At 45.6% G+C, this 24,428-nt stretch overlaps 1 protein-coding gene across 1 annotated transcript in view; it reads right to left on the reverse strand.

Annotated features, from left to right (window-relative positions):
* The window catches only part of LOC120062790 (basic salivary proline-rich protein 3-like), a 43,300-nt gene extending 34,970 nt beyond the window's left edge, over window positions 1-8,330 (reverse strand). Inside the window, exons 1-2 of the mRNA XM_039012862.1 lie at window positions 8,246-8,330; window positions 661-744 (exon numbers count right to left, since the gene is read on the reverse strand). Of these exons, the coding sequence (XP_038868790.1) occupies window positions 661-744; window positions 8,246-8,284 (123 nt within the window). The 5' untranslated portion in view covers window positions 8,285-8,330. The remainder of the gene's footprint in view (window positions 1-660; window positions 745-8,245) is intronic.
* Between the last annotated feature and the right edge of the window lie 16,098 nt (window positions 8,331-24,428).

The raw sequence follows: 24,428 nt of genomic DNA on the forward strand, positions 1-24,428 counted from the left end.
AGTGACATCAATAAGTGATCATAGATTTCATCTGGATTCACCTGGTCAGTCTATCATGGAAAGAGCATGTGTTCATAATGTTTTGTACACTCAACACAATGTTTTGTATATTTAGCCTCACAATGAAGAGTTTTACCATTTTCTTTTCAGGACAACCAGGGCTACAAGTTTTTAAACTATATTGTTTTATACTATATTGTGACAAGCTAAAGCCTCCATTTAAAATGGTCAGTAGCAGCTAACCCATGAGGTTCATTATCTCAGGCAGGAAATATAGGCTGAAGGTTCCTAACCCTCGGTTGGTTATAGATTGGTTCTTGCTCATTAGTGATGCAGGTGTGTGTGTGTTGTCCTTAGGGAATTCCTCATTAACACACACTCTGACCTCAGCTAATATCTGACCTCTAATCCCTGATCCTGATACCTGACCTTGGCCCAAAACCCAGTGACATGCAGATTAGGTAAAGACATGCACACACGCATGCATGCACACATGTTCGCACGTACACTTGCACAGAGAGAGGGACAGAGAAAGAGAGAGAAAGAGAGAGAGAGCAGACAGCCTTAGCGAGAGTCCACTAGGAAGCAGTGTGTCTGACAGACAGAACACACTGAGACCATGAGAGCGTGAGATAGAGGTCTATTTAAAGGGGCTCCTACCTCGTTGAAGTTCTCTTTGGGTTCTGCTCTCTTCTGCTTCCTGCCCTTTCCATCGCTCGGACTGACACCAATCCATTGTACTACCTGCCCAGGGAAAGGAGGAACAATGGGAGGGAGGAGGGGAAGTAGCACACCTCTAATATGAGTTAGTACCTATAAACGGATTGTAGACGCACTTTACATTGCTTCAATGGAAAGACACGCACGCACGCACGCACGCACGCACGCACGCACGCACGCACGCACGCACGCACGCACGCACGCACGCACGCACGCACGCACGCACGCACGCACGCACGCACGCACGCACGCACGCACGCACGCACGCACGCACGCACGCACGCACGCACGCACACACGCACACACACACACACACACACACACACACACACACACACACACACACACACACACACACACACACACACACACACACACACACACACACACACCTACCTACACGGCTGCTTACACGCAAGCCCCAACAGCGAGTCAGCGGTGGAGGTATAGGCACACAGCGAGATGTCCTTGCCGCAGAAGTAACCCTATCAGTCCCTACAGAGTGTGGGTCTACTACCACATCATGGCTCTGCTACCACACTGCCTTAGACAAGAGCAAGACAAGAGCAAATAAATACTGCCACACTGCCTTAGACAAGAGCACCTAAAAACTACCACATTGCCTTAAACAAGAGCACCTAAATACTACCACACTGCCTTAGACAAGAGCAACTAAAAACTACCACACTGCCTTAGACAAGAGCACCTAAATATTACCACACTGCCTTAGACAAAAGCACTTAAAAACTACCACACTGCCTTAGACAAGAGCAGCTAAATACTACCACACTGCCTTAGACAAGAGCACCTAAAAACTACCACATTGCCTTAGACAAGAGCACCTAAATACTACCACACTGCCTTAGACAAGAGCACCTAAAAACTACCACACTGCCTTAGACAAGAGCAAATTAATACTGCCACACTGCCTTAGACAAGAGCAAATAAATACTGCCACACTGCCTTAGACAAGAGCAAGACAAGAGCACCTAAAACCTACCACACTGCCTTAGACAAGAGCACCTAAAAACTACCACACTGCCTTAGACAAGAGCACCTAAAACCTACCACACTGCCTTAGACAAGAGCACCTAAACACTATGTGAATGCCTTAGACAAGAGCACCTAAATACTACCACACTGCTATAGACAAGAGCACATAAAACTACCACACTGCCTTAGACAAGAGCACCTAAAAACTACCACACTGCCTTAGACAAGACCACCTAACAACTACCACACTGGCTTAGACAAGAGCACCTAAAACCTACCACATTGCCTTAGACAAGAGCACCTAAAGACTACCACACTGCCTTAGACAAGAGCACCTAAATACTACCACACTGCCTTAGACAAGAGCACCTAAAACCTTCCACACTGCACTAGACAAGAGCACCTAAAACCTACCACACTGACTTAGACAAGAGCACCTAAAACTACCACACAGCCTTAGACAAGAGCACCTAAAAACTACCACACTGCTTTAGACAAGAGCACCTAAAAACTGCCACACTGCCATAGATAAGACCACCTAAATACTACCACACTGTCATAGACAAGAGCACCTAAAACTACCACACTGCCTTAGACAACAGCACCTAAAAACTACCACACTGCCATAGGCAAGAGCACCAAAAACTACCCCACTGCCATAGACAACAGCACCTAAAAACTACCACACTGCCTTAGACAAGACCACCTAAAACTACCACACTGCCATAGACAAGAGCACCTAAAACTACCACACTGCCTTAGACAAGAGCACCTAAAACTACCACACTGCCATAGACAAGAGCACCTAAAACTACCACACTGCCATAGACAACAGCACCTAAAACTACCACACTGCCATAGACAAGACCACCTAAAAGCTACCACACTGCTATAGACAAGAGCACATAAAACGACCACACTGCCTTAGACAAGAGCACCTAAAAACTACCACACTGCTTTAGACAAGAGCACCTAAAAACTACCACACTGCCTTAGACAAGAGCACCTAAAACCTATCACATTGCCTTAGACAAGAACACCTAAATACTACCACACTGCCTAAGACAAGAGCACCTAACAACTAGCACACTGCTTTAGACAAGAGCACCTAAAAACTACCACACTGCCTTAGACAAGAGCACCTAAAACCTACCACACTGCCTTAGACAAGAGCACCTAAAGACTACCACACTGCCTTAGACAAGAGCACCTAAATACTACCACACTGCCTTAGACAAGAGTACCTAAAACCTACCACACTGCCTTAGACAAGAGCACCTAAAACCTACCACACTGACTTAGACAAGAGCACCTAAAACTACCACACAGCCTTAGACAAGAGCACCTAAAAACTACCACACTGCTTTAGACAAGAGCACCTAAAAACTGCCACACTGCCATAGATAAGACCACCTAAATACTACCACACTGTCATAGACAAGAGCACCTAAAACTACCACACTGCCTTAGACAACAGCACCTAAAAACTACCACACTGCCATAGACAAGAGCACCAAAAACTACCCCACTGCCATAGACAACAGCACCTAAAAACTACCACACTGCCTTAGACAAGACCACCTAAAACTACCACACTGCCATAGACAAGAGCACCTAAAACTACCACACTGCCTTAGACAAGAGCACCTAAAACTACCACACTGCGTTAGACAAGAGCACCTAAAACGACCACACTGCCATAGACAAGAGCACCTAAAACTACCACACTGCCATAGACAACAGCACCTAAAACTACCACACTGCCTTAGACAACAGCACCTAAAACTATCACACTGCCTTAGACAAGAGCACCTAAAAACTACCACACTGCCATAGACAAGAGCACCTAAAACTACCACACTGCCATAGACAAGAGCACCTAAAACTACCACACTGCCATAGACAACAGCACCTAAAACTACCACACTGCCATAGACAAGACCACCTAAAAGCTACCACACTGCTATAGACAAGAGCACATAAAATGACCACACTGCCTTAGACAAGAGCACCTAAAAACTACCACACTGCTTTAGACAAGAGCACCTAAAAACTACCACACTGCCTTAGACAAGAGCACCTAAAACCTACCACACTGCCTTAGACAAGAGCACATAAAGACTACCACACTGCCTTAGACAAGAGCACCTAAATACTACCACACTGCCTTAGACAAGAGTACCTAAAACCTACCACACTGCCTTAGACAAGAGCACCTAAAACCTACCACACTGACTTAGACAAGAGCACCTAAAACTACCACACAGCCTTAGACAAGAGCACCTAAAAACTACCACACTGCTTTAGACAAGAGCACCTAAAAACTGCCACACTGCAATAGATAAGACCACCTAAATACTACCTAACTGCCTTAGACAACAGCACCTAAAAACTACCACACTGCCATAGACAACAGCACCTAAAAACTACCACACTGCCTTAGACAAGAGCACCTAAAACTAACACACTGCCATAGACAAGAGCACCTAAACCTACCACACTGCCATAGACAAGAGCACCGAAAAGTACCACACTGCCATAGACAAGAGCACCTAAAACTACCACACTGCCATAGACAACAGCACCTAAAACTACCACACTGCCATAGACAAGAGCACCTAAAACTACCACATTGCCATAGACAACAGCACCTAAAACTACCACACTGCCATAGACAAGACCACCTAAAAGCTACCACACTGCTATAGACAAGAGCACATAAAACTACCACACTGCCTTAGACAAGAGCACCTAAAAACTACCACACTGCCTTAGACAAGAGCACCTAAAACCTATCACATTGCCTTAGACAAGAACACCTAAATACTACCACACTGCCTTAGACAAGAGCACCTAACAACTACCACACTGCTTTAGACAAGAGCACCTAAAAACTACCACACTGCCTTAGACAAGAGCACCTAAAACCTATCACATTGCCTTAGACAAGAACACCTAAATACTACCACACTGTCTTAGACAAGAGCACCTAACAACTACCACACTGCCTTAGACAAGAGCACCTAAAGACTACCACACTGCCTTAGACAAGAGCACCTAAAACCTACCACACTGCCATAGACAAGAGCACCTAAAACTACCACACAGCCTTAGACAAGAGCACCTAAAAACTACCACACTGCTTTAGACAAGAGCACCTAAAAACTGCCAAACTGCCATAGATAAGACCACCTAAATACTACCACACTGCCATAGACAAGAGCACCTAAAACTACCACACTGCCTTAGACAACAGCACCTAAAAACTACCACACTGCCATAGACAAGAACACCAAAAACTACCACACTGCCATAGACAACAGCACCTAAAACTACCACACTGCCTTAGACAAGACCACCTAAAACTACCACACTGCCATAGACAAGAGCACCTAAAACTACCACACTGCCTTAGACAAGAGCACCTAAAACGACCACACTGCGTTAGACAAGAGCACCTAAAACGACTACACTGCCATAGACAAGAGCACCTATAACTACCACACTGCCATAGACAACAGCACCTAAAACTACCACACTGCCTTAGACAACAGCACCTAAACCTACCACACTGCCTTAGACAAGAGCACCTAAAACTAACACACTGCCATAGACAAGAGCACCTAAAACTACCACACTGCCATAGACAACAGCACCTAAAACTACCACACTGCCATAGACAAGACCACCTAAAAGCTACCACACTGCCTTAGACAAGAGCACCTAAAACTACCACACTGCCTTAGACAAGAGCACCTAAAAACGACCAGACTGCCATAGACAACAGCACCTAAAACTACCACACTGCCTTAGACAAGAGCACCTAAAACTACCACACTGCCTTAGACAAGAGCACCTAAAAACTACCACACTGCCTTAGACAAGAGCACCTAAAACCTATCACATTGCCTTAGACAAGAACACCTAAATACTACCACACTGCCTTAGACAAGAGCACCTAACAACTACCACACTGCCTTAGACAAGAGCACCTAAAGACTACCACACTGCCTTAGACAAGAGCACCTAAATACTACCACACTGCCTTAGACAAGAGCACCTAAAAACTACCACACTGCCTTAGACAAGAGCACCTAAAGACTACCACACTGCCTTAGACAAGAGCACCTAAATACTACCACACTGCCTTAGACAAGAGCACCTAAAAACTACCACACTGCCTTAGACAAGAGCACCTAAATACTACCACACTGACTTAGACAAGAGCACCTAAAACTACCACACAGCCTTAGTCAAGAGCACCTAAAAACTACCACACTGCCTTAGACAAGAGCACCTAAAAACTACCACACTGCCATAGACAACAGCACCTAAAACTACCACACTGCCTTAGACAAGAGCACATAAAACTACCACACTGCCTTAGACAAGAGCACCTAAAAACTACCACACTGCCTTAGACAAGAACACATAAATACTACCACACTGCCTTAGACAAGAGCACCTAACAACTACCACACTGCCTTAGACAAGAGCACCTAAAGACTACCACACTGCCTTAGACAAGAGCACCTAAATACTACCACACTGCCTTAGACAAGAGCACCTAAAACCTACCACACTGCCTTAGACAAGAGCACCTAAAATCTACCACACTGAAGTAGACAAGAGCACCTAAAACTACCACACAACCTTAGACAAGAGCACCTAAAAACTACCACACTGCTTTAGACAAGAGCACCTAAAAACTGCCACACTGCCATAGATAAGACCACCTAAATACTACCACACTGCCATAGACAAGAGCACCTAAAACTACCACACTGCCTTAGACAACAGCACCTAAAAACTACCACACTGCCATAGACAAGAGCACCAAAAACTACCACACTGCCATAGACAACAGCACCTAAAAACTACCACACTGCCTTAGACAAGAGCACCTAAAACTACCACACTGCCTTAGACAAGAGCACCTAAAAACGACCACACTGCCATAGACAACAGCACCTAAACCTACCACACTGCCTTAGACAAGAGCACCTAAAAACGACCACACTGCCTTAGACAAGAGCATCTAAAAACTACCACACTGCCTTAGACAAGAGCACCTAAAAACTACCACACTGCCATAGACAAGAGCACCTAAAACTACCACACTGCCTTAGACAAGAGCACCTAAAACTATCACACTGCCTTAGACAAGAGCACCTAAAAACTACCACACTGCCATAGACAAGAGCACCTAAAAGCTACCACACTGCCATAGACAAGAGCACCTAAAACTACCACACTGCCATAGACAAGAGCACCTAAAACTACCACACTGCCATAAACAAGAGCACCTAAATACTACCACACTGCCTTAGACAAGAGCACCTAAAAACTACCACACTGCCATAGACAAGAGCACCTAAAAACTACCACACTGCCATAGACAAGAGCACCTAAAACTACCACACTGCCATAGACAAGAGCACCTAAAACTACCACACTGCCATAAACAAGAGCACCTAAATACTACCACACTGCCTTAGACAAGAGCACCTAAAAACTACCACACTGCCATAGACAAGAGCACCTAAAAACTACCACACTGCCATAGACAAGAGCACCTAAAACTACCACACTGCCATAGACAAGAGCACCTAAAACTACCACACTGCCATAAACAAGAGCACCTAAATACTACCACACTGCCTTAGACAAGAGCACGTAAAACTACCACACTGCCATAGACAAGACCACCTAAATACTACCACACTGCCATAGACAAGAGCACCTAAAACTACCACACTGGCATAGACAAGAGCACCTAAAACTACCACACTGCCATAAACAAGAGCACCTAAATACTACCACACTGCCTTAGACAAGAGCACCTAAAACTACCACACTGCCTTAGACAAGAGCACCTAAAACTACCACACTGCCATAGACAAGACCACCTAAATACTACCACACTGCCAGCTATATCTATCAATATCTCATAGTGCATGCGCACACACACACGCCAGAACGCGCACATACACACCTACTGACACATTTTTTCGACAGTTATTTAGTTTTTCCCTTCAGTAAGGAGTGCTCTGTCTGTAAGAGAAAACCAGATAAAGATTCAGATCTTCCTTTCTACCACTCTCTGTATCTCACACACTCTTTCATACACACGCAACAGTATATCTATCTGTATCACAGACAATCTCTATTTAACCCAAACCACAATCACAAATGACTTGATAATAAAGACAGGGTTTGACCCCTCATATACTACAGTAGACATCACCTCACAACATGCAGCAGATGTATGCATGGTGACTAAGAGAGACAGAGATAGAGTGAGCAAGTGGGAGAGAGAGAAAGAGAGTGAAAAAGGCTGAAATAGCAATAGGGAGAGAGAGAGGGAGAATAAACTGAGCTGAGAGAGTGTGAGAATGTCTTTCAAACAGCTGAGGAAACAACTTATTCTCTGAATTTCTCAAAGAAATGACAGAGAGGGAAAGAAAGAGGGAACTAGAGATAGGGGAAGAAATAGAGAGGAAAAAGGAGAGGGGGAGGTGTGTGCCCCTACCTTGCTTTGACTTCTTCCACCAGCCGAGTCTGTAACCATACGGAACTCCCTTCACATATAGACTGATCGGGAGAGCAGAGGAGGGTGTGAACCAGAGAAAGGGAGAGAGAGAGAGAGAGAGAGAGAGAGGGGAGTGATCGAACAGGAGAAAGAGGAATGTTGAGCAGAGGGAGGGAGAGAGAGAGAGAGAGGGAGAGGGAGGGAGGGAGAGAGAGAGGGAGAGGGAGGGAGAGAGAGAGAGGGAGAGAGAGTGCGAGAGAGAGACGGAAGGGGAGGGAGAGAGAGAGAAAGGGAGGAAAGGAGAGAGCTAGATCACTTGTTCCTTTCTGACAAAAACTCACGGCTTGACTTCGGAGAGACAGGAGTGAGAGAGAGGAGGAGGAGGAGAAGGAAGAAGAGGATGATAGCAACAATGAGAAAGAAGAGGAAGGGAGGGAGGGAGGAAGAAATTAGAGGAGGAGATGGAGGAGAGGCAAAATCCCCTCATTACGTAAAGCAATGTGTAGAGCGTCACATAGGACTAAGTCACTAACGCCCACAAACACACACGCACACACACACACTCAAGGTATTCACAAACACACATAAAAATGCTACAGTTTACAATAGAATACTGCAGTATTTACTATATAATTATGTAGTAAACTGTAGTATACTGTAGATTACTATACTGTAGATCACTGTTGTAGAATACTATACTACACATTGTAGTATACCTTGATAATGTTGTGATTTTATCACTCCTACTCCCTCTGATATTTTAACATTTTAACGCCTGGTATTTAACCCCTGGACCCACTTTAAACCATGATACCAATTTAAACTCACCTGTCCAGGAAGGTGGGTCACTGCAATAGAAGCTGACATTCTAACAACTTAAACCCTGGTTTTACTGCACTGTAAGTTGATGTATTTTTCACATAACTTAATAATGCTGAGACTAACACACCGAGTGTACAAAACAAGGAACACCTTCCTAATATTGTAGTGGCACCCCCTTTTGCCCTCAGAACAGCCTCAATTTGTCGGGGAATAGACTTTACAAGGTGTCGAAAGCGTTCCACAGGGATGCTGGCCCATGTTGACTCCCACAGTTGGGTCAAGTTGGCTGGATGTCCATCGGGCGGTGGACCATTCTTGATACACATGGGAGACTGTTGAGAGGGAAAAACCCAGCATCGCTGCTGTTCTTGACATTCAAACCAGTGAGCCTGGTACCTACTACCAGTGCTGTAAAGTACTTAAGTAAAAATACTTTAAAGTACTACTTAAGATGTTTTTTTGCGGTATCTGTATTTTACTTTACCATGTATATTTTTGACTACTTTTACTTTTACTTCACTACATTCCTTAAAAACCTCTTAAGGATTAGCCCCTTTTTTTCAATTTTCGCCTAAAATGACATACCCAAATCTAACTGCCCTGTAGCTCAGGCCCTGAAGCAAGGATATGCATATTCTTGGTACCATTTGAAAGGAAACACTTTGAAGTTTATGGAAATGTGAAAGGAATGTAGTAGAATATAACACAATAGATCTGGTAAAAGATAATTCAAAGAAAAAAAAACCCATTCTTTTGTATTTTTTTTGTGCCATCATCTTTGAAATGCAAGAGAAAGGCCATAGTGTATTATTCCAGCCCAGGTGCAATTTAGATTTTGGACACTCGATGGCATCAGTGTATGTGCAAAGTTTTAGACTGATTTAATGAACCATTGCATTTCTGTTCAACATGTTGTATCAAGACTGCCCAAATGTGCCTAATTCAAAATTTTGCACTCTCCTCAAACAATAGCATGGAATTATTTCACTGTAGTAGCTAATGTAAATTGGACAGTGCAGTTAAATTAACAAGAATTTAAGCTTTCTGCCAATATCAGATATGTCTATGTCCTGTGAAATGTTCTTGTTACTTACAACCTCATGCTAATCGCATTAGCCTACGTTAGCTCAACCGTCCCGTGGAAGGGACACTGATCCCAAAGTTTTAAGAAAATAGTGTACTTTTTACTGCATCAATTTTCCTAGACACCCAAAAGTACTCTTTACATTTTGAATGCTTAGCAGGACAGGAAAATGGTCTAATTCTTGCTGTTATCAACAGAACATCCCCGGTCATCCCTACTGCCTCTGATCTGGCGGACTCACTAAACACAAATGCTTCGTTTGTAAGTGATGTCTGAGTGTAAACATAATATGACATTTGTAATGTCTTTATTCTTTTGGAACAATTGTGAGTGTAATGTTTACTGTTCATTTTTATTGTTTATTTCACTTTTGTATATTATCTACTTCACTTGCTTTGGCAATGTTAATTAACATATGTTTCCCAAGCCAGTAAAGCCCCTTGAATTGAATTGAATTGTTGGAGTGTGCCCCTGGCTTTCCGTAAATAAAAAAAACAAGAAAATGGTGCCATCTGGGTTGCTTAATTTAAGGGATTTGAAATTATTATACTTTTACTTTTGATACTTAAGTATATTTTAAACCAAATACTTTTAGACTTTTACTCCAGTAGTATTTTACTGGGTGACTTTAACTTTTACTTGAGTCATTTTCTATTAAGGTATCTTTACTTTTATTCAACTATGACAGTTGGGTACTTTTTCCACCACTGCCCACTACCATACCCCGTGCACGATGGCAACCAAAACCCATGCAGGTCAGTTTATAACATTCCATCATTGGTTACTCTGAGAGTTCCTCATACTGACATTTGCTGCGGCCTCCGGCCCTATGGTGCCAACCTTGGAAAAGTAATTCCAATTTCTACTCTCTCCTCCATTACAAATAGGGATAGACCAAATGGTGCAGTTCTATGCAATCTTATAGCCATACCAACTATGTCAGTATCAACCATCAGACAAGGCCTGCAACTGCCTATTGAACATAGCTTATTTGAATTGGAGACTCCCTTCGATTGTGACCCGTTTGTGACCCGTTTCAGGAAGCTAGTCATATGTCGCATGTCACTACTTCACAGGAGAGGCATTTGAACGTAAACATAAAAAAAAAAAATCAAAATGCATTTTTGGGGAGCTGAAATGCCTTCTGGAACATGTGAACATTCATGTGCATTAATAACAAACTTGTTTGCCATCTGTAAATACGAATACAATTGTTCAATTACGAGCCTAGTTGGTTTAAACACGGAAAAGTCAGAAACCTTCCCGCTAGCCATGATTGGCTGAGATAAAAGACGGCCTGGACATGCCAAGAGATGAGTTCAGATTGGTCTGCCATGTAGCAGACTTCTGTCTATAACATGAGCTGCTCAGTATGTGTTGATTATCCTTGTTACATGGCTTTTTTGAAAGATATCATGGAGAACTGCAAAAGTGATGCTATTGCTCTCAACAACATTGCTGCTCTGAATTTAGCAGACACTATTGACAAAGATCAGTGGGAAAAAGTTGTGATGGACTATTTTCTGGAGGATGATCGTGCCATGCTGACTCTCTCTGACTCTGAAAGTGAATCAGACGATAAGGAAATCCCTGATTTAGGTAAAACATTTTAAGTGAACCAGACATTGTAGAGTCTTCTGTTGACAGTGATGGGGAAGAAACGGCAATCAACAGTGTTTCAACAGAAACGGCAATCAACAGTTGGCAGAGTTTTGAAATCAGTGGAATGCCCGATCGAAGCAGAGTATGACAATTCTGGAGTTTGATTGCAATATGCGGAGGGGGACGAAAAGAGATTTAAAAAGGCTGTCGTATAAAACACCTGACCTCCGGATTACATCTTCAAACTAAGGGAAACCATGGCATCCGTGACAGAGAGAGAGAAGCGTTCATCCATGTATACAGGTAAGAGTCTAGCTACATTTTCAGATATTATACGTTTCTAATTTTGTCAGAAAGTTAAAGCGTACTGTTAGCTAGCTAGCTAACGTCATGTGTATAATCTGTGTAGTAATATTATTTGCATCGCAGAAAACTATTTGCATGGCTAGTTATAGTCTAATGTTAGCTAGTTAGCTAACACTGAACCTAGTTGGTTAGCTTTAGCTACCTGCAGATTCATACTACAGCATTGCATGCATGGTGACTAGCTATGACAATCGGTTTGTATTGCGAGTACTTTATGGGTTGGGATTATGGTTCATTGTTTAGCTAGCTAGATAACTTACATGTCAAAACAAAATACTTCACTTCACCATATGATTACATGATCTGTGTAGTACTATTATTTGTATCTCAGAAAGCAATTTGCATTACTAGTTATAGCCTAATGTTAGCTAGTTAGCTAACATTGAACTTAGTTGATTAGGTACAGGTACACCTACTGGACAAAAGGAACACCTATGTGAGAATGCTTTTCATTGACTACAGTTCAGCATTCAACACCATAGTGCCCTCAAAGCTCATCACTAAGCTAAGGACCCTGGGACGAAACACCTCTCTCTGCAGCGGGATCCTGGACTTCCTGACGGGCCACCCCCAGGTGGTAAGAGTAGGTAACAACACATCCACCACACTGATCCTCAACACAGGTGCCCCTGAAGGGTGCATGCTCAGTCCCCTCCTGTACTCCCTGTTCACTCATGACTGCATGACCAGGCACGACTCCAGCACCATCATTAAGTTTGCCGATGACACAACAGTGGTAGGCCTAATCATCGACAACGACGAGACAGCCTATAGGGAGGAGGTCAGAGACCTGGCCGTGTGGTGCCAGGACAACAACCTCTCCTTTGACGTGATCAAGATAAAGGAGACGATTGTGGACTACAGGAAAAGGAGGACCGAGCATGGCCCCATTCTCATTGACAGGGCTATATTCAAGCAGGTTGAGAGCTTCAAGTTCCTTGGTATTCACATCATCAACAAACTAACATGGTCCAAGCACACCATGACATGAAGCGGGCACGACAAAACCTATTCCCCCTCAGGAGACTGAAAAGATTTGGCATGGGTCCTCAGATCCTCAAAAGGTTCTACAGCTGCACCATCGAGAGCATCCTGACTGGTTGCATCACTGCCTGATATGGCAACTGCTCGGCATCTGACCGCAAGGCACTACAAAGGGTAGTGCGTACGGCCCAGTACATCACTGGGGCCAAGCTTCCTGTCATCCAGGACCTCTATACCAGGCGGTGTCAGAGGAAGGCCCTAAAAATTGGCAAAGACTCCAGCCAATCTAGTCATAGACTGTTCTCTCTGCTACCACACGGCAAGCGGTACCGGAGTGCCAAGTCTAGGTCCAAGAGGCTTCTAAACAGCTTCTACCCCAAAGCCATAAGACTCCTGAACATGTAATCAAAAGGCTACCCAGACTATTTGCATTGCCCCCCTCTTTTATGCCGCTACTGCTCTCTGTTATTATCTATGCATAGTCACTTTAATAACTCTACCTACATGTACATATTACCTCGAATTACTTGTTCCTTTTATTTCTTATTCTTATTCATATTTTTTTTAAACTGCATTGTTGTTTAGGGGCTTGTAAGTAAGCATTTCACTGTAAGGTCTATATCTGTTGTATTCGCTGCATGTGACATATACAATTTGATTTGATTTGATTTTGAAATTGCACACATTGTGTTACACGAATTGAGACACCTGTGGCATTGTTGTCACGCCCTGACCTTAGAGATCCGTTTTATTCTCTATTTTGGTTAGGTCAGGGTGTGACTAGGGTGGGTACTCTAGTTTTTGTATTTCTATGTTGGCCTGGTATGGTCCCCAATCAGAGGCAGCTGTCTATTGTTGTCTCTGATTGGGGATCATATTTAGGCAGCCTTTTCCCCACTATGGTTGTGGGATCTTGATTTTGTATTGTAGCTTTAGCTCTACAAAGCTGTACGTTTCGTTTGTTACTCTTTCTTGTTTTGTGCCGGTTATCATTAATAAAAAATGATTAACCTACCCCACGCTGCATCTTGGTCCGACCATCCTTCCAACAACGATTGTTACAATTGTGTTGTGTGACAAAACTGCACATTTTACAGTGGCCTTTTATTGTCCACAGCACAAGGTGCACCTCTGTAATGATCATGCTGTTTAATCAGCTTCTTGATATGACACACCTGTCAGGTGGATGGATTATCTTGGCAAATGAGAAATGCTCACTAACAGGGATGAAAACAAATTTGTGCACAACATTTGAGAGAAATATGTTGGAACATTTCTGGGATATTTTATTTCAGCTCATGAAATATGACCAACACTTTACATGTTGCGTTTATATTTTTGTTCAGTATAGTTTGTTGTCTTCTTTTACTAAATCAGAAGTTATTATCCTGGGTGACCTAATTTATGAGTGGAAAATGCAGGCTTCAGACAATCTAAAATACACGTGTAATGATCTAAACCTAACCCAGCTGGTGACTAAGCCTACACGGCCAAACCCTAAAGATCCTTCAAAGACAACTCTAGATTGATTTATTCTAATGAATACACCAGAGAAATGTGTTTCTACTGGTGGCTTCGCCCAAGATATTAGTGACCATTGCACATTGTTTCTGTCAGCCTCGTGTCATCAGAAAGAGGAACTTTAAAAACTTCAGTGAACAGGATTTTTTACATGATCTTTATTTTAGTGACCTTGACTGTACTTCAGCTATCCCTGAACCTGACTTAGCTTTCAGCCTTTATTCAGATGTCTTCAATACTATTGGATAATCATGCTCCTTTAAAAAAACGAAGGTTTAAAGGTGAGTCGAATGCCTGGTGCACTCCGGAATTATCAGAAGTCATTCATAAAAGAGATGATCCTCGGGTCAAGGCCAGCACACAGGCTTAGGCCCGGACTGGCAAACTTTTAATAAGCAACTGAGGAATCATTGTTGAAGACAAATCACAAAGGCTAAATCTGATTATTATGTAACCGCTCTTTCGGATTTTAATGGAAACCCGTCTAAATTCTGAAAAACTTTCAAATCCCTGAAGGGCTCTACTTCCTCCTCTCTCCCACAACACATTAATGCAGACACTGGCCTCATTACAGAAAATATGCCATCATTGATGCATTTAATCACCATTTTATTTCAGCGGGCTATCTCTTGATAATGGTCTGGATGCTGATAGGGGAAAATTGCTGAATGATCATAGGAATTATAGTCAATGATTTTCTTTAAGACTATTTACAGAAAAATAAGTCCTGGATGCTTTGCTAGTAATTGACAACAAGAAATCAACTGGTGCTGACCAATTGGATCCCGGTCTGCTGAAGTGTGCAGCGCCCACTATTGTTGACCCAATAACGCACCATTTTTTAAATTGTTATTGTTATCAGGAAATATTCAAAAAGTATGGAAATCAGCTCTTGTGAGGGCGGGGATATTTGTGATCTTAATTACCGCCCCATTTCAAGGCGTCCTTGTCTTGCTAAGATTCTTGAATCATTGGTAAATGTACAACTTTGCAATTTGTTTTCTGAGAAATTTATTTTGAATGTAGACCGATCAGGGTTTAGGCCTGGACAGAGCACTATTACAGCAACCACTTTAGTTGTTATGATCTTGTCAATGCTTTAGACACTGAAATGAAATGTGCTGCTTTGTTTGTGGACCTGTCAAAAGATGTCAACATTCCTAGTTCAATACTAACGTTGTACACACACACACAGTGTGTTTCTGTGTGTGTGTGTACGAATTAATCTAGTATTGTTTGTTAATGTGTTTGCCATGGTGAGAGAGAGAGAGAGAGAGAGTGGGTAGGGTAGAATGTAGTGAGCGTTGAGGCAGTAAAGTGCCATTGTGTTGGAGGATACCACACATAGCTGTTTTACAGCCTAGATAACTGCTGCCATTCCCTGCATAGCAAGGCTTTTGTACTCCTGAGAGATAGACACACACACACACACAACCCTTTCATAGCCTTGGCCCCACTTGTAAAAACACTCCAAGTGCTCAAAGACACTAGAGATGCACGCTACAAGCTCAAACACACACATACACTACATGTCCAAACGTATGTGGCCACCTGCTCGTCAAACATGTCATTCCAAAATCATGGGCACTGATATGGAGTCGGTCCCTTCTTTGCTGCTATAACTGCCTCTACTCTTCTGGGAAGTATTCCCACTAGATGTTGGAACATTTCTGCGGAGACTTGCTTCTATTCAGACACCAGCATTAGTGAGGTAGGACACTGACGTTGGGCGATTAGTCCTAGCTCGCAGTCGGCGTTTCAATTTATCCCAAAGGTGTTCGATGGGGTTGACGTCAGGGCTTTGTGCAGGCCTGTCAAGTTCTTCCACAGCAAACTCGACAAACCATATCTGCATGGACCTCGCTTTGTGCACGGGGTCATTGTCATACTGAAACAGGAAAGGGTCTTCCCCAAATTGTTTCCACCAAGATGGAAGCACAGAATTGTCTAGAATGTAATTGTCTGCTGTAGCATTAAGATTTCCCTTCACTGGAACTAAGGTGCCTAGCCCGAACCATGAAAAACAGCCCCAGAACATTATTCCTCCTCCACCAAACTTTACAGTTGGCACTATGAATTCGGGCAGGTAGCGTTCTCCTGGCATCTGCCAAACCCAGATTCGTCCGTCAAATTGCCAGATGGTGAAGCATGATTCATCACTCTAGAGAACACATTTCCACTGCTCCAGAGTCCAATAGTGGTGAGCTTTACACCACTCCAGCCGACGCTTGGCATTGCGCATGGTGAGCTTATGCTTGTGTGCATCTGCTCTGCCATAGAAACCCAGTTCATGAAGCTCCCAACAAAGAGTTATTGTGCTGACGTTGCTTCCAGAGGCAGTTTGGAACTCGGTAGGGAGTGTTGCAACCGAGGACAGATGATCTTACGCGTTACGCACATCAGCACTCGGCGGTTCCATTCTGTGAGCTTGTGTGGCCTACCACTTCGCGGCTGAGCCGTTGTTGCTCCTAGACGTTTTTAGTTCGCAATAACAGCACTTAATGTTGACTGGGGAAGCTCAAGCAGGGCAGAAATTTGACGAGCTGACTTGTTGGAAAGGTGGCATCATACGACGGTGCCACATTGAAAGTCACTGACCTCTTCAGTAAGGCCATTCTTCTGCCAATGTTTGTCTATAGAGATTGCATGGCTGTGTGCTCGATTTTATACACGTCAGCAACGTGTGTGGCTGAAATAGCCGAATCCACTAATTTGAAGGCGTAGCACATACTTTTGTATATATAGTGTGCATACTAGACATTAAAGCTATGTGTATTGAGCCTTATGGTCAAAAGTCAGAAATAGCCAGTGTAATGTAAAATGTATCCATCTATGGTGGCTTGCCTCCAGCATTTTTTTCCCCCTTCAAAATTGAATTTGATGTAATTTGATGCATCCCCAATTTGTTAAAGTCAACTAAGTTACTGGCCTTCGGGTTAGCATTCAGCTATTTGATGGCCAGTTAAGGCGTATGGAAAACACAATAATACACATTTGATGAGGTGAGTTCCCTTTCCCTTCACAAGCACACATCTAATAGCTTTCACATCTAATCATAGGTGAAATACACAGGTAAACTCAATGCGTTGGATATGAGCTGTCTGTCACACCCTGGCCTTAGTTATCTTTGTTTTCATTTATTATTTTAGTTAGGTCAGGGTGTGACATGGTGAATGTATGTGTTTTTGTAGTGTCTAGGGTGGTTGTAAGGTTAGGGGGTTTATTAGAGTAGTTGGGTTTATGTTTAGTATAGAAGTCTAGCTGTGTCTATGGTTGCCTGAAGGGTTCTCAATCAGAGACAGATGTCATTAATTGTCTCTGATTGGGAGCCATATTTAAGGCAGCCATAGGCACTAGGTTTTTGTGGGTAATTGTCTGTGTCTATGTGTAGTGTTTGTGTCAGCACTATCTAGATTTATAGCTTCACGGTCGTCTGTTTGTTGTTTTGTTTCGTTTTCCTTCTGTTAATAAAGAGAAGATGTATTTTTCACGCGCTGCGCCTTGGTCCAATCTCTCTCCCTTCGACGATCGTGACAGAATTACCCACCAATCCAGGATCAAGCAGCGTGATAAACGGCAACAGGAGCAGCGCAAGGAGGAATGGCAATGGGAGCGTAATCTGGACTACACAACGTGGGAGGAGATCGACAGGTGGGCGATCGACCCAGGGCGAGTGCCGGAGCCCGCATGGGATTCTCTGGCGCAGTGCGAGGAGGGATACCGGCGAATGGAGGCAGCACGACGACGCGGTAGGAAGCCTGTGAGTCAGCCCAAAAAATTTCTTGGGGGGGGGCTTAGAGGTAGTGGGCAGAGGGCAGGTAGGAGACCTGCGCCCACTTCACAGGCTAACCGTGGAGAGCGGGAGTACGGGCGAACACCGTGTTACGCAGTAGCGCGCACGGTGTCTCCTGTACGTGTTCATAGCCCGGTGCGGGTTATTCCACCTCCACGCACTGGTAGGGCTAGATTGGGCATTGAGCCAGGGGCCATGATGCCGGCTCAACGCGTCTGGTCTCCAGTGCGTCTCCTCGGGCCGGCATACATGGCACCAGCCTTACGCATGGTGTCCCCGGTTCGCCTACATAGCCCGGTGCGGGTTATTCCACCTCCCCGCACTGGTCGGGCGACGGGGAGCATTCAACCAGGTAAGGTTGGGCAGGCTCGGTGTTCAAGGGAACCAGTACGCCTGCACGGTCCGGTATTTCCGGCGCCACCTCCCCGCCCCAGTCCAGTTCCACCAGTGCCTACACCACGTAACAGGCTTCCAGTGTGTCTCCAGAGCCCTGTTCCTCCTCCACGCACTCGTCCTATGGTGCGTGTCTCCAGCCCGGTACCACCAATTCCGGCACCACGCACTAAGCCTCCTGTGCGTCTCCAGAGTCCTGTGCATCCTGTTGCTGCTCCCCGCACTAGCCCTGAGATGCGTGTCCCCAGCCCGGTACCACCAGTTCCGGCACCACGCACTAGGCCTAATGTGCGTCCCCAGGGTCCAGTATGCCCTGTTCCTTCTCCCCGCACTAGCCTGAAGGTGCGTGTCCTTAGCCCGGTGCCTCCAGTTCTGGCACCACGCACCAGGCCTACAGTGCGCCTCATCCGGCCAGAGCCATCCGTCTGCCCAGTGCCATCTGAGCCATCCGTCTCCCCAGCGCCATCTGAGCCATCCGTCTCCCCAGCGCCATCTGAGCCATCCGTCTCCCCAGCGCCATCTGAGCCATCCGTCTCCCCAGCGCCATCTGAGCCATCCGTCTCCCCAGCGCCGTCTGAGCCATCCGTCTGCCCCGAGCCATTAGAGCCGCCCGTCTGTCCCGAGCCGTCAGAGCCGTTAGTCAGTCAGGAGCCGCTAGAGCCATTCGTCAGTCAGGATCTGCCAGAGCCGCCAACCAGACAGGATCTGCCAGAGCCGCCAACCAGACAGGATCTGCCAGAGCCGCCAACCAGACAGGATCTGCCAGAGCCGCCAACCAGACAGGATCTGCCAGAGCCGCCAACCAGACAGGATCTGCCAGAGCCGCCAACCAGACAGGATCTGCCAGAGCCGTCAGCCAGCCATGAGCAGCCAGATCCGTCAGCCAGCCATGAGCAGCCAGATCCGTCAGCCAGCCATGAGCAGCCAGATCCGTCAGCCAGCCATGAGCAGCCAGATCCGTCAGCCAGCCATGAGCAGCCAGATCCGTCAGCCAGCCATGAGCAGCCAGATCCGTCAGCCAGCCATGAGCCGTACAGCCAGGATCCGCCAGAGCCGTCCAGCCAGGATCCGTTCCTCAGTCCGGAGCTGCCGTCCCTCAGTCCGGAGCTGCCGTCCCTCAGTCCGGAGCTGCCGTCCCTCAGTCCGGAGCTGCCCCTTATCCTGGTGCTGTCCCTTATCCTGGTGCTGCCCCTTATCCTGGTGCTGCCCCTTATCCTGGTGCTGCCCCTTAGTCCGGTGCTGCCCCTTAGTCCGGTGCTGCCCCTTAGTCCGGTGCTGCCCCTTAGTCCGGTGCTGCCCCTTAGTCCGGTGCTGCCCCTTAATCCAGTGGGGTTAAGTTGGCGGGTGGTCAGTTGGAGGAGGCTACGAAAGCGGGTAGTGACTATGGTGGGGTGGGGACCACGACCAGTACCAGAGCCGCCACCGTGGACAGACGCCCACCCAGACCCTCCCCTAGACTTTATGCTGGTGCGCCCGGAGTTCGCACCTTAAGGGGGGGGTTATGTCACACCCTGGCCTTAGTTATCTTTGTTTTCATTTATTATTTTAGTTAGGTCAGGGTGTGACATGGTGAATGTATGTGTTTTTGTAGTGTCTAGGGTGGTTGTAAGGTTAGGGGGTTTATTAGAGTAGTTGGGTTTATGTTTAGTATAGAAGTCTAGCTGTGTCTATGGTTGCCTGAAGGGTTCTCAATCAGAGACAGATGTCATTAATTGTCTCTGATTGGGAGCCATATTTAAGGCAGCCATAGGCACTAGGTTTTTGTGGGTAATTGTCTGTGTCTATGTGTAGTGTTTGTGTCAGCACTATCTAGATTTATAGCTTCACGGTCGTCTGTTTGTTGTTTTGTTTCGTTTTCCTTCTGTTAATAAAGAGAAGATGTATTTTTCACGCGCTGCGCCTTGGTCCAATCTCTCTCCCTTCGACGATCGTGACACTGTCCATTCAATGCTCTGGAGGGTGGCTCTGTACGGTGGCTCTGGAGGGTGGCTCTGGAGGGTGGCTCTGTATGGTGGCTCTGGAGGGTGGCTCTGTATGGTGGCTCTGGAGGGTGGCTCTGGAGGGTGGCTCTGGAGGGTGGCTCTGTATGGTGGCTCTATATGGTGGCTCTGTATGGTGGCTCTGGAGGGTGGCTCTGGAGGGTGGCTCTGGAGGGTGGCTCTGTATGGTGGCTCTGTATGGTGGCTCTGGAGCGTGGCTCTGTATGGTGGCTCTGGAGGGTGGCTCTGTATGGTGGCTCAGGAGGGTGGCTCTGGAGGGTGGCTCTGTATGGTGGCTCTGTAGTGTGGCTCAGGAGGGTGGCTCTGTATGGTGGCTCAGGAGGGTGGCTCTGGAGGGTGGCACTGTATGGTAGCTCTGTATGGTGGCTCTGTATGGTGTCTCTGTATGGTGGCTCTGTATGGTGGCTCTGGAGGGTGACTCTGTATGGTGGCTCTGGAGGGTGGCTCTGTATGGTGGCTCTGTATGGTAGCTCTGGAGGGTGACTCTGTATAGTGGCTCTGTATGGTGGCTCTGTATGCTGGCTCTGGAGGGTGACTCTGTATGTTGGCTCTGGAGGGTGGCTCTGTATGGTGGCTCTGTATGCTGGCTCTGTATGGTGGCTCTGGAGGGTGGCTCTGTATGGTGGCTCTGTATGCTGGCTCTGTATGGTGGCTCTGGATGGTGGCTCTGTATGGTGGCTCTGGAGGGTGACTCTGTATGGTGGCTCTGTAGTGTGGCTCTGTATAGTGGCTCTGTATGGTGGCTCTGTATAGTGGCTCTGTATGGTGGCTCTGTATGGTGGCTCTGTATGGTGGCTCTGTAGGGTGTTTCTGTAGGGTGGCTCTGTATGGTGGCTCTGTATGGTGGCTCTGTATGGTGGCTCTGTATAGTGGCTCTGTATGGTGGCTCTGTAGGGTGGCTCTGTAGGGTGGCTCTGTAGGGTGGCTCTGTATAGTGGCTCTGTATGGCGGCTCTGTATAGTGGCTCTGTATAGTGGCTCTGTATAGTGGCTCTGTATGGTGGCTCTGTATAGTAGCTCTGTATAGTGGCTCTGTATAGTGGCTCTGGAGGGTGGCTCTGTATAGTGGCTCTGTATGGTGGCTCTGTATGGTGGCTCTGTATGGTGGCTCTGTATAGTGGCTCTGTATAGTGGCTCTGTATAGTGGCTCTGTATAGTGGCTCTGGAGGGTGGCTCTCAAGGGTGGCCCTTATTGAATTGTTATGACCCACCCTAGATTCATCCCCAAACTGCATGCTGACCAAGGTTATTATAGTTTTGTGTTTTTATATTAGTTGTATTTCTATTTGTTTACTAAATTCTGTATTTAGGATTAGTTTTCCATTTTAACTTCAGTTTAGTATAACAACCTTGCTGCTTACTCATACTAACAGTGATCTAAAATAGACAGCAGCTCAGTTCCCATTCCATTTGGCCTTTTTGGGATGTGTGGGGATGTCATTGTTTATTATTATGTCTCCAAACTGTTGCCTGCCATTTTCTATTTCCAGCCATGTTCAAGTACAATGTATTGTTAACCTTAGAGTAATGGATCAAGTGAAGGACTGAAAAAAGACCGATCTAAAAGGTTCAGATTGATCCAGATTCTGCTAATGTATGTTACCAACATATCATACATGGAAAAAACACGCCAATCGAGTGTCAGAAAACACAACTCTCCGATCAACTGACCGTCACGCATTCCAAGGTTGGGATGATGACAACTTATCAGTGAATATTCCTGGAGGTAAGGATTGCCAGACAACGGAACACCACGAGGTAATTACGGTCAGTTATTATGGTGATTAGAAGTAGTCATTAGAGTAGATTGATTGTGAGGTGGTTGGGGGAGTTGGAGACCTGTGACTAGCAGAGAATTGAACACTGGAGGGCTGTGACTAGCAGAGAATTGAACACTGGAGACCTGTGACTAGCAGAGAATTGAACACTGGAGACCTGTGACTAGCAGAGAATTGAACACTGGAGACCTGTGACTAGCAGAGAATTGAACACTGGAGACCTGTGACTAGCAGAGAATTGAACACTGGAGACCTGTGACTAGCAGAGAATTGAACACTGGAGACCTGTGACTAGCAGAGAATTGAACACTGGAGGGCTGTGACTAGCAAAGAGCTGGGGGTTGGAGGTTTGTGACTAGCAGAGAGCTGAGAGTTGGAGGGCTGTGACTAGCAGAGAGCTGAGAGTTGGAGAGCTGGAGAGAGTTGGAGAGATTTGACTAGCAGAGAGCTCAAAGTTGGTTCGATTTGGAGGGCTGTGACTCGCAGAGAGTTGGAGAGCTGGAGAGAGTTGGAGAGATTTGACTAACAGAGAGCTGAGAGTTGGAGGGCTGTGACTAGCAGAGAGCTGGAGAGAGCTTGAGAGAGTTGGAGAGATTTGACTAACAGAGAGCTGAGAGTTGGAGGGCTGTGACTAGCAGAGAGCTGGAGAGAGCTGGAGAGAGTTGGAGAGATTTGACTAACAGAGAGCTGAGAGTTGGAGGGCTGTGACTAGCAGAGAGCTGGAGAGAGCTGGAGAGAGCTGGAGAGAGTTGGAGAGATTTGACTAACAGAGAGCTGAGAGTTGGAGGGCTGTGACTCGCAGAGAGCTGAGAGTTGGAGAGCTGGAGAGAGTTGGAGAGATTTGACTAACAGAGAGCTGAGAGTTGGAGGGCTGTGACTAGCAGAGAGCTGGAGAGAGCTGGAGAGAGTTGGAGAGATTTGACTAACAGAGAGCTGAGAGTTGGAGGGCTGTGACTAGCAGAGAGCTGGAGAGAGTTAGAAGGCTGAGAGAGAGAGAGAGAGAGAGAGAGAGAGAGAGAGAGAGAGAGAGAGAGAGAGAGAGAGAGAGAGAGAGAGAGAGAGAGAGAGAGAGAGAGAGAGAGAGAGAGAGAGAGAGAGAGAGAGAGAGAGAGAGAGAGAGAGAGAGAGAGAGAGAGAGAGAGAGAGAGAGAGAGAGAGAGAGAGAGAGAGAGAGAGAGAGAGAGCAGGAGGGTGTGTTTGAATGCTCCCAATTTCAAACCTTGTGCATCACATTTTCAATAATGTTGTATTGGTATTAGACATGGCCACAATGTTTTCACAGTCATGAAAAATACATCACTGGTATCTGCCTCGTGTATCCACGACTAGCCTTTTCTAATAAATACAATTAAAAAACATGAACCAAAAGAGGAATAACTGTTCCCATGTAGCTCAGTTGGTAGAGCATGGCGACAGGGTTGTGGGTTTGATTCCCACAGAAGACCAGTACAAAAATGTATGCACTCACTACCATAAGTCGCTCTGGATAAGAGCGTCTGCTAAATTACTAAAATGTAACTGAACTAGCTCCAGAGTTCAACCTCAACACTATAGCGTACTAGGCCTTTTCTGACCAGTGTAACTGCAGACGTTTCAACCACTCAGCTTACTTTAGGATTTCCTGGTCAATCCAGCCAGTCTGCATAAATAGCTTAAATGGTGAGGCCTTGTCTGGAATACAATGGCAGAACATACACTGAACCAATATCTAAACGCAACATATAAAGTGTTGGTTTCAGGAGCTGAAATAAAAGATCCCAGAAATGTTCCATACACACAAAAAGCTTATTTCTCTCAAATGTTGTGCACAAATTTGTTTACATCCCTTAGTGAAGATTTCT

This window comes from Salvelinus namaycush, chromosome 18, assembly GCF_016432855.1.
Source record: "Salvelinus namaycush isolate Seneca chromosome 18, SaNama_1.0, whole genome shotgun sequence".
In the NCBI taxonomy this organism is placed as follows: Eukaryota; Metazoa; Chordata; class Actinopteri; order Salmoniformes; family Salmonidae; genus Salvelinus; species Salvelinus namaycush.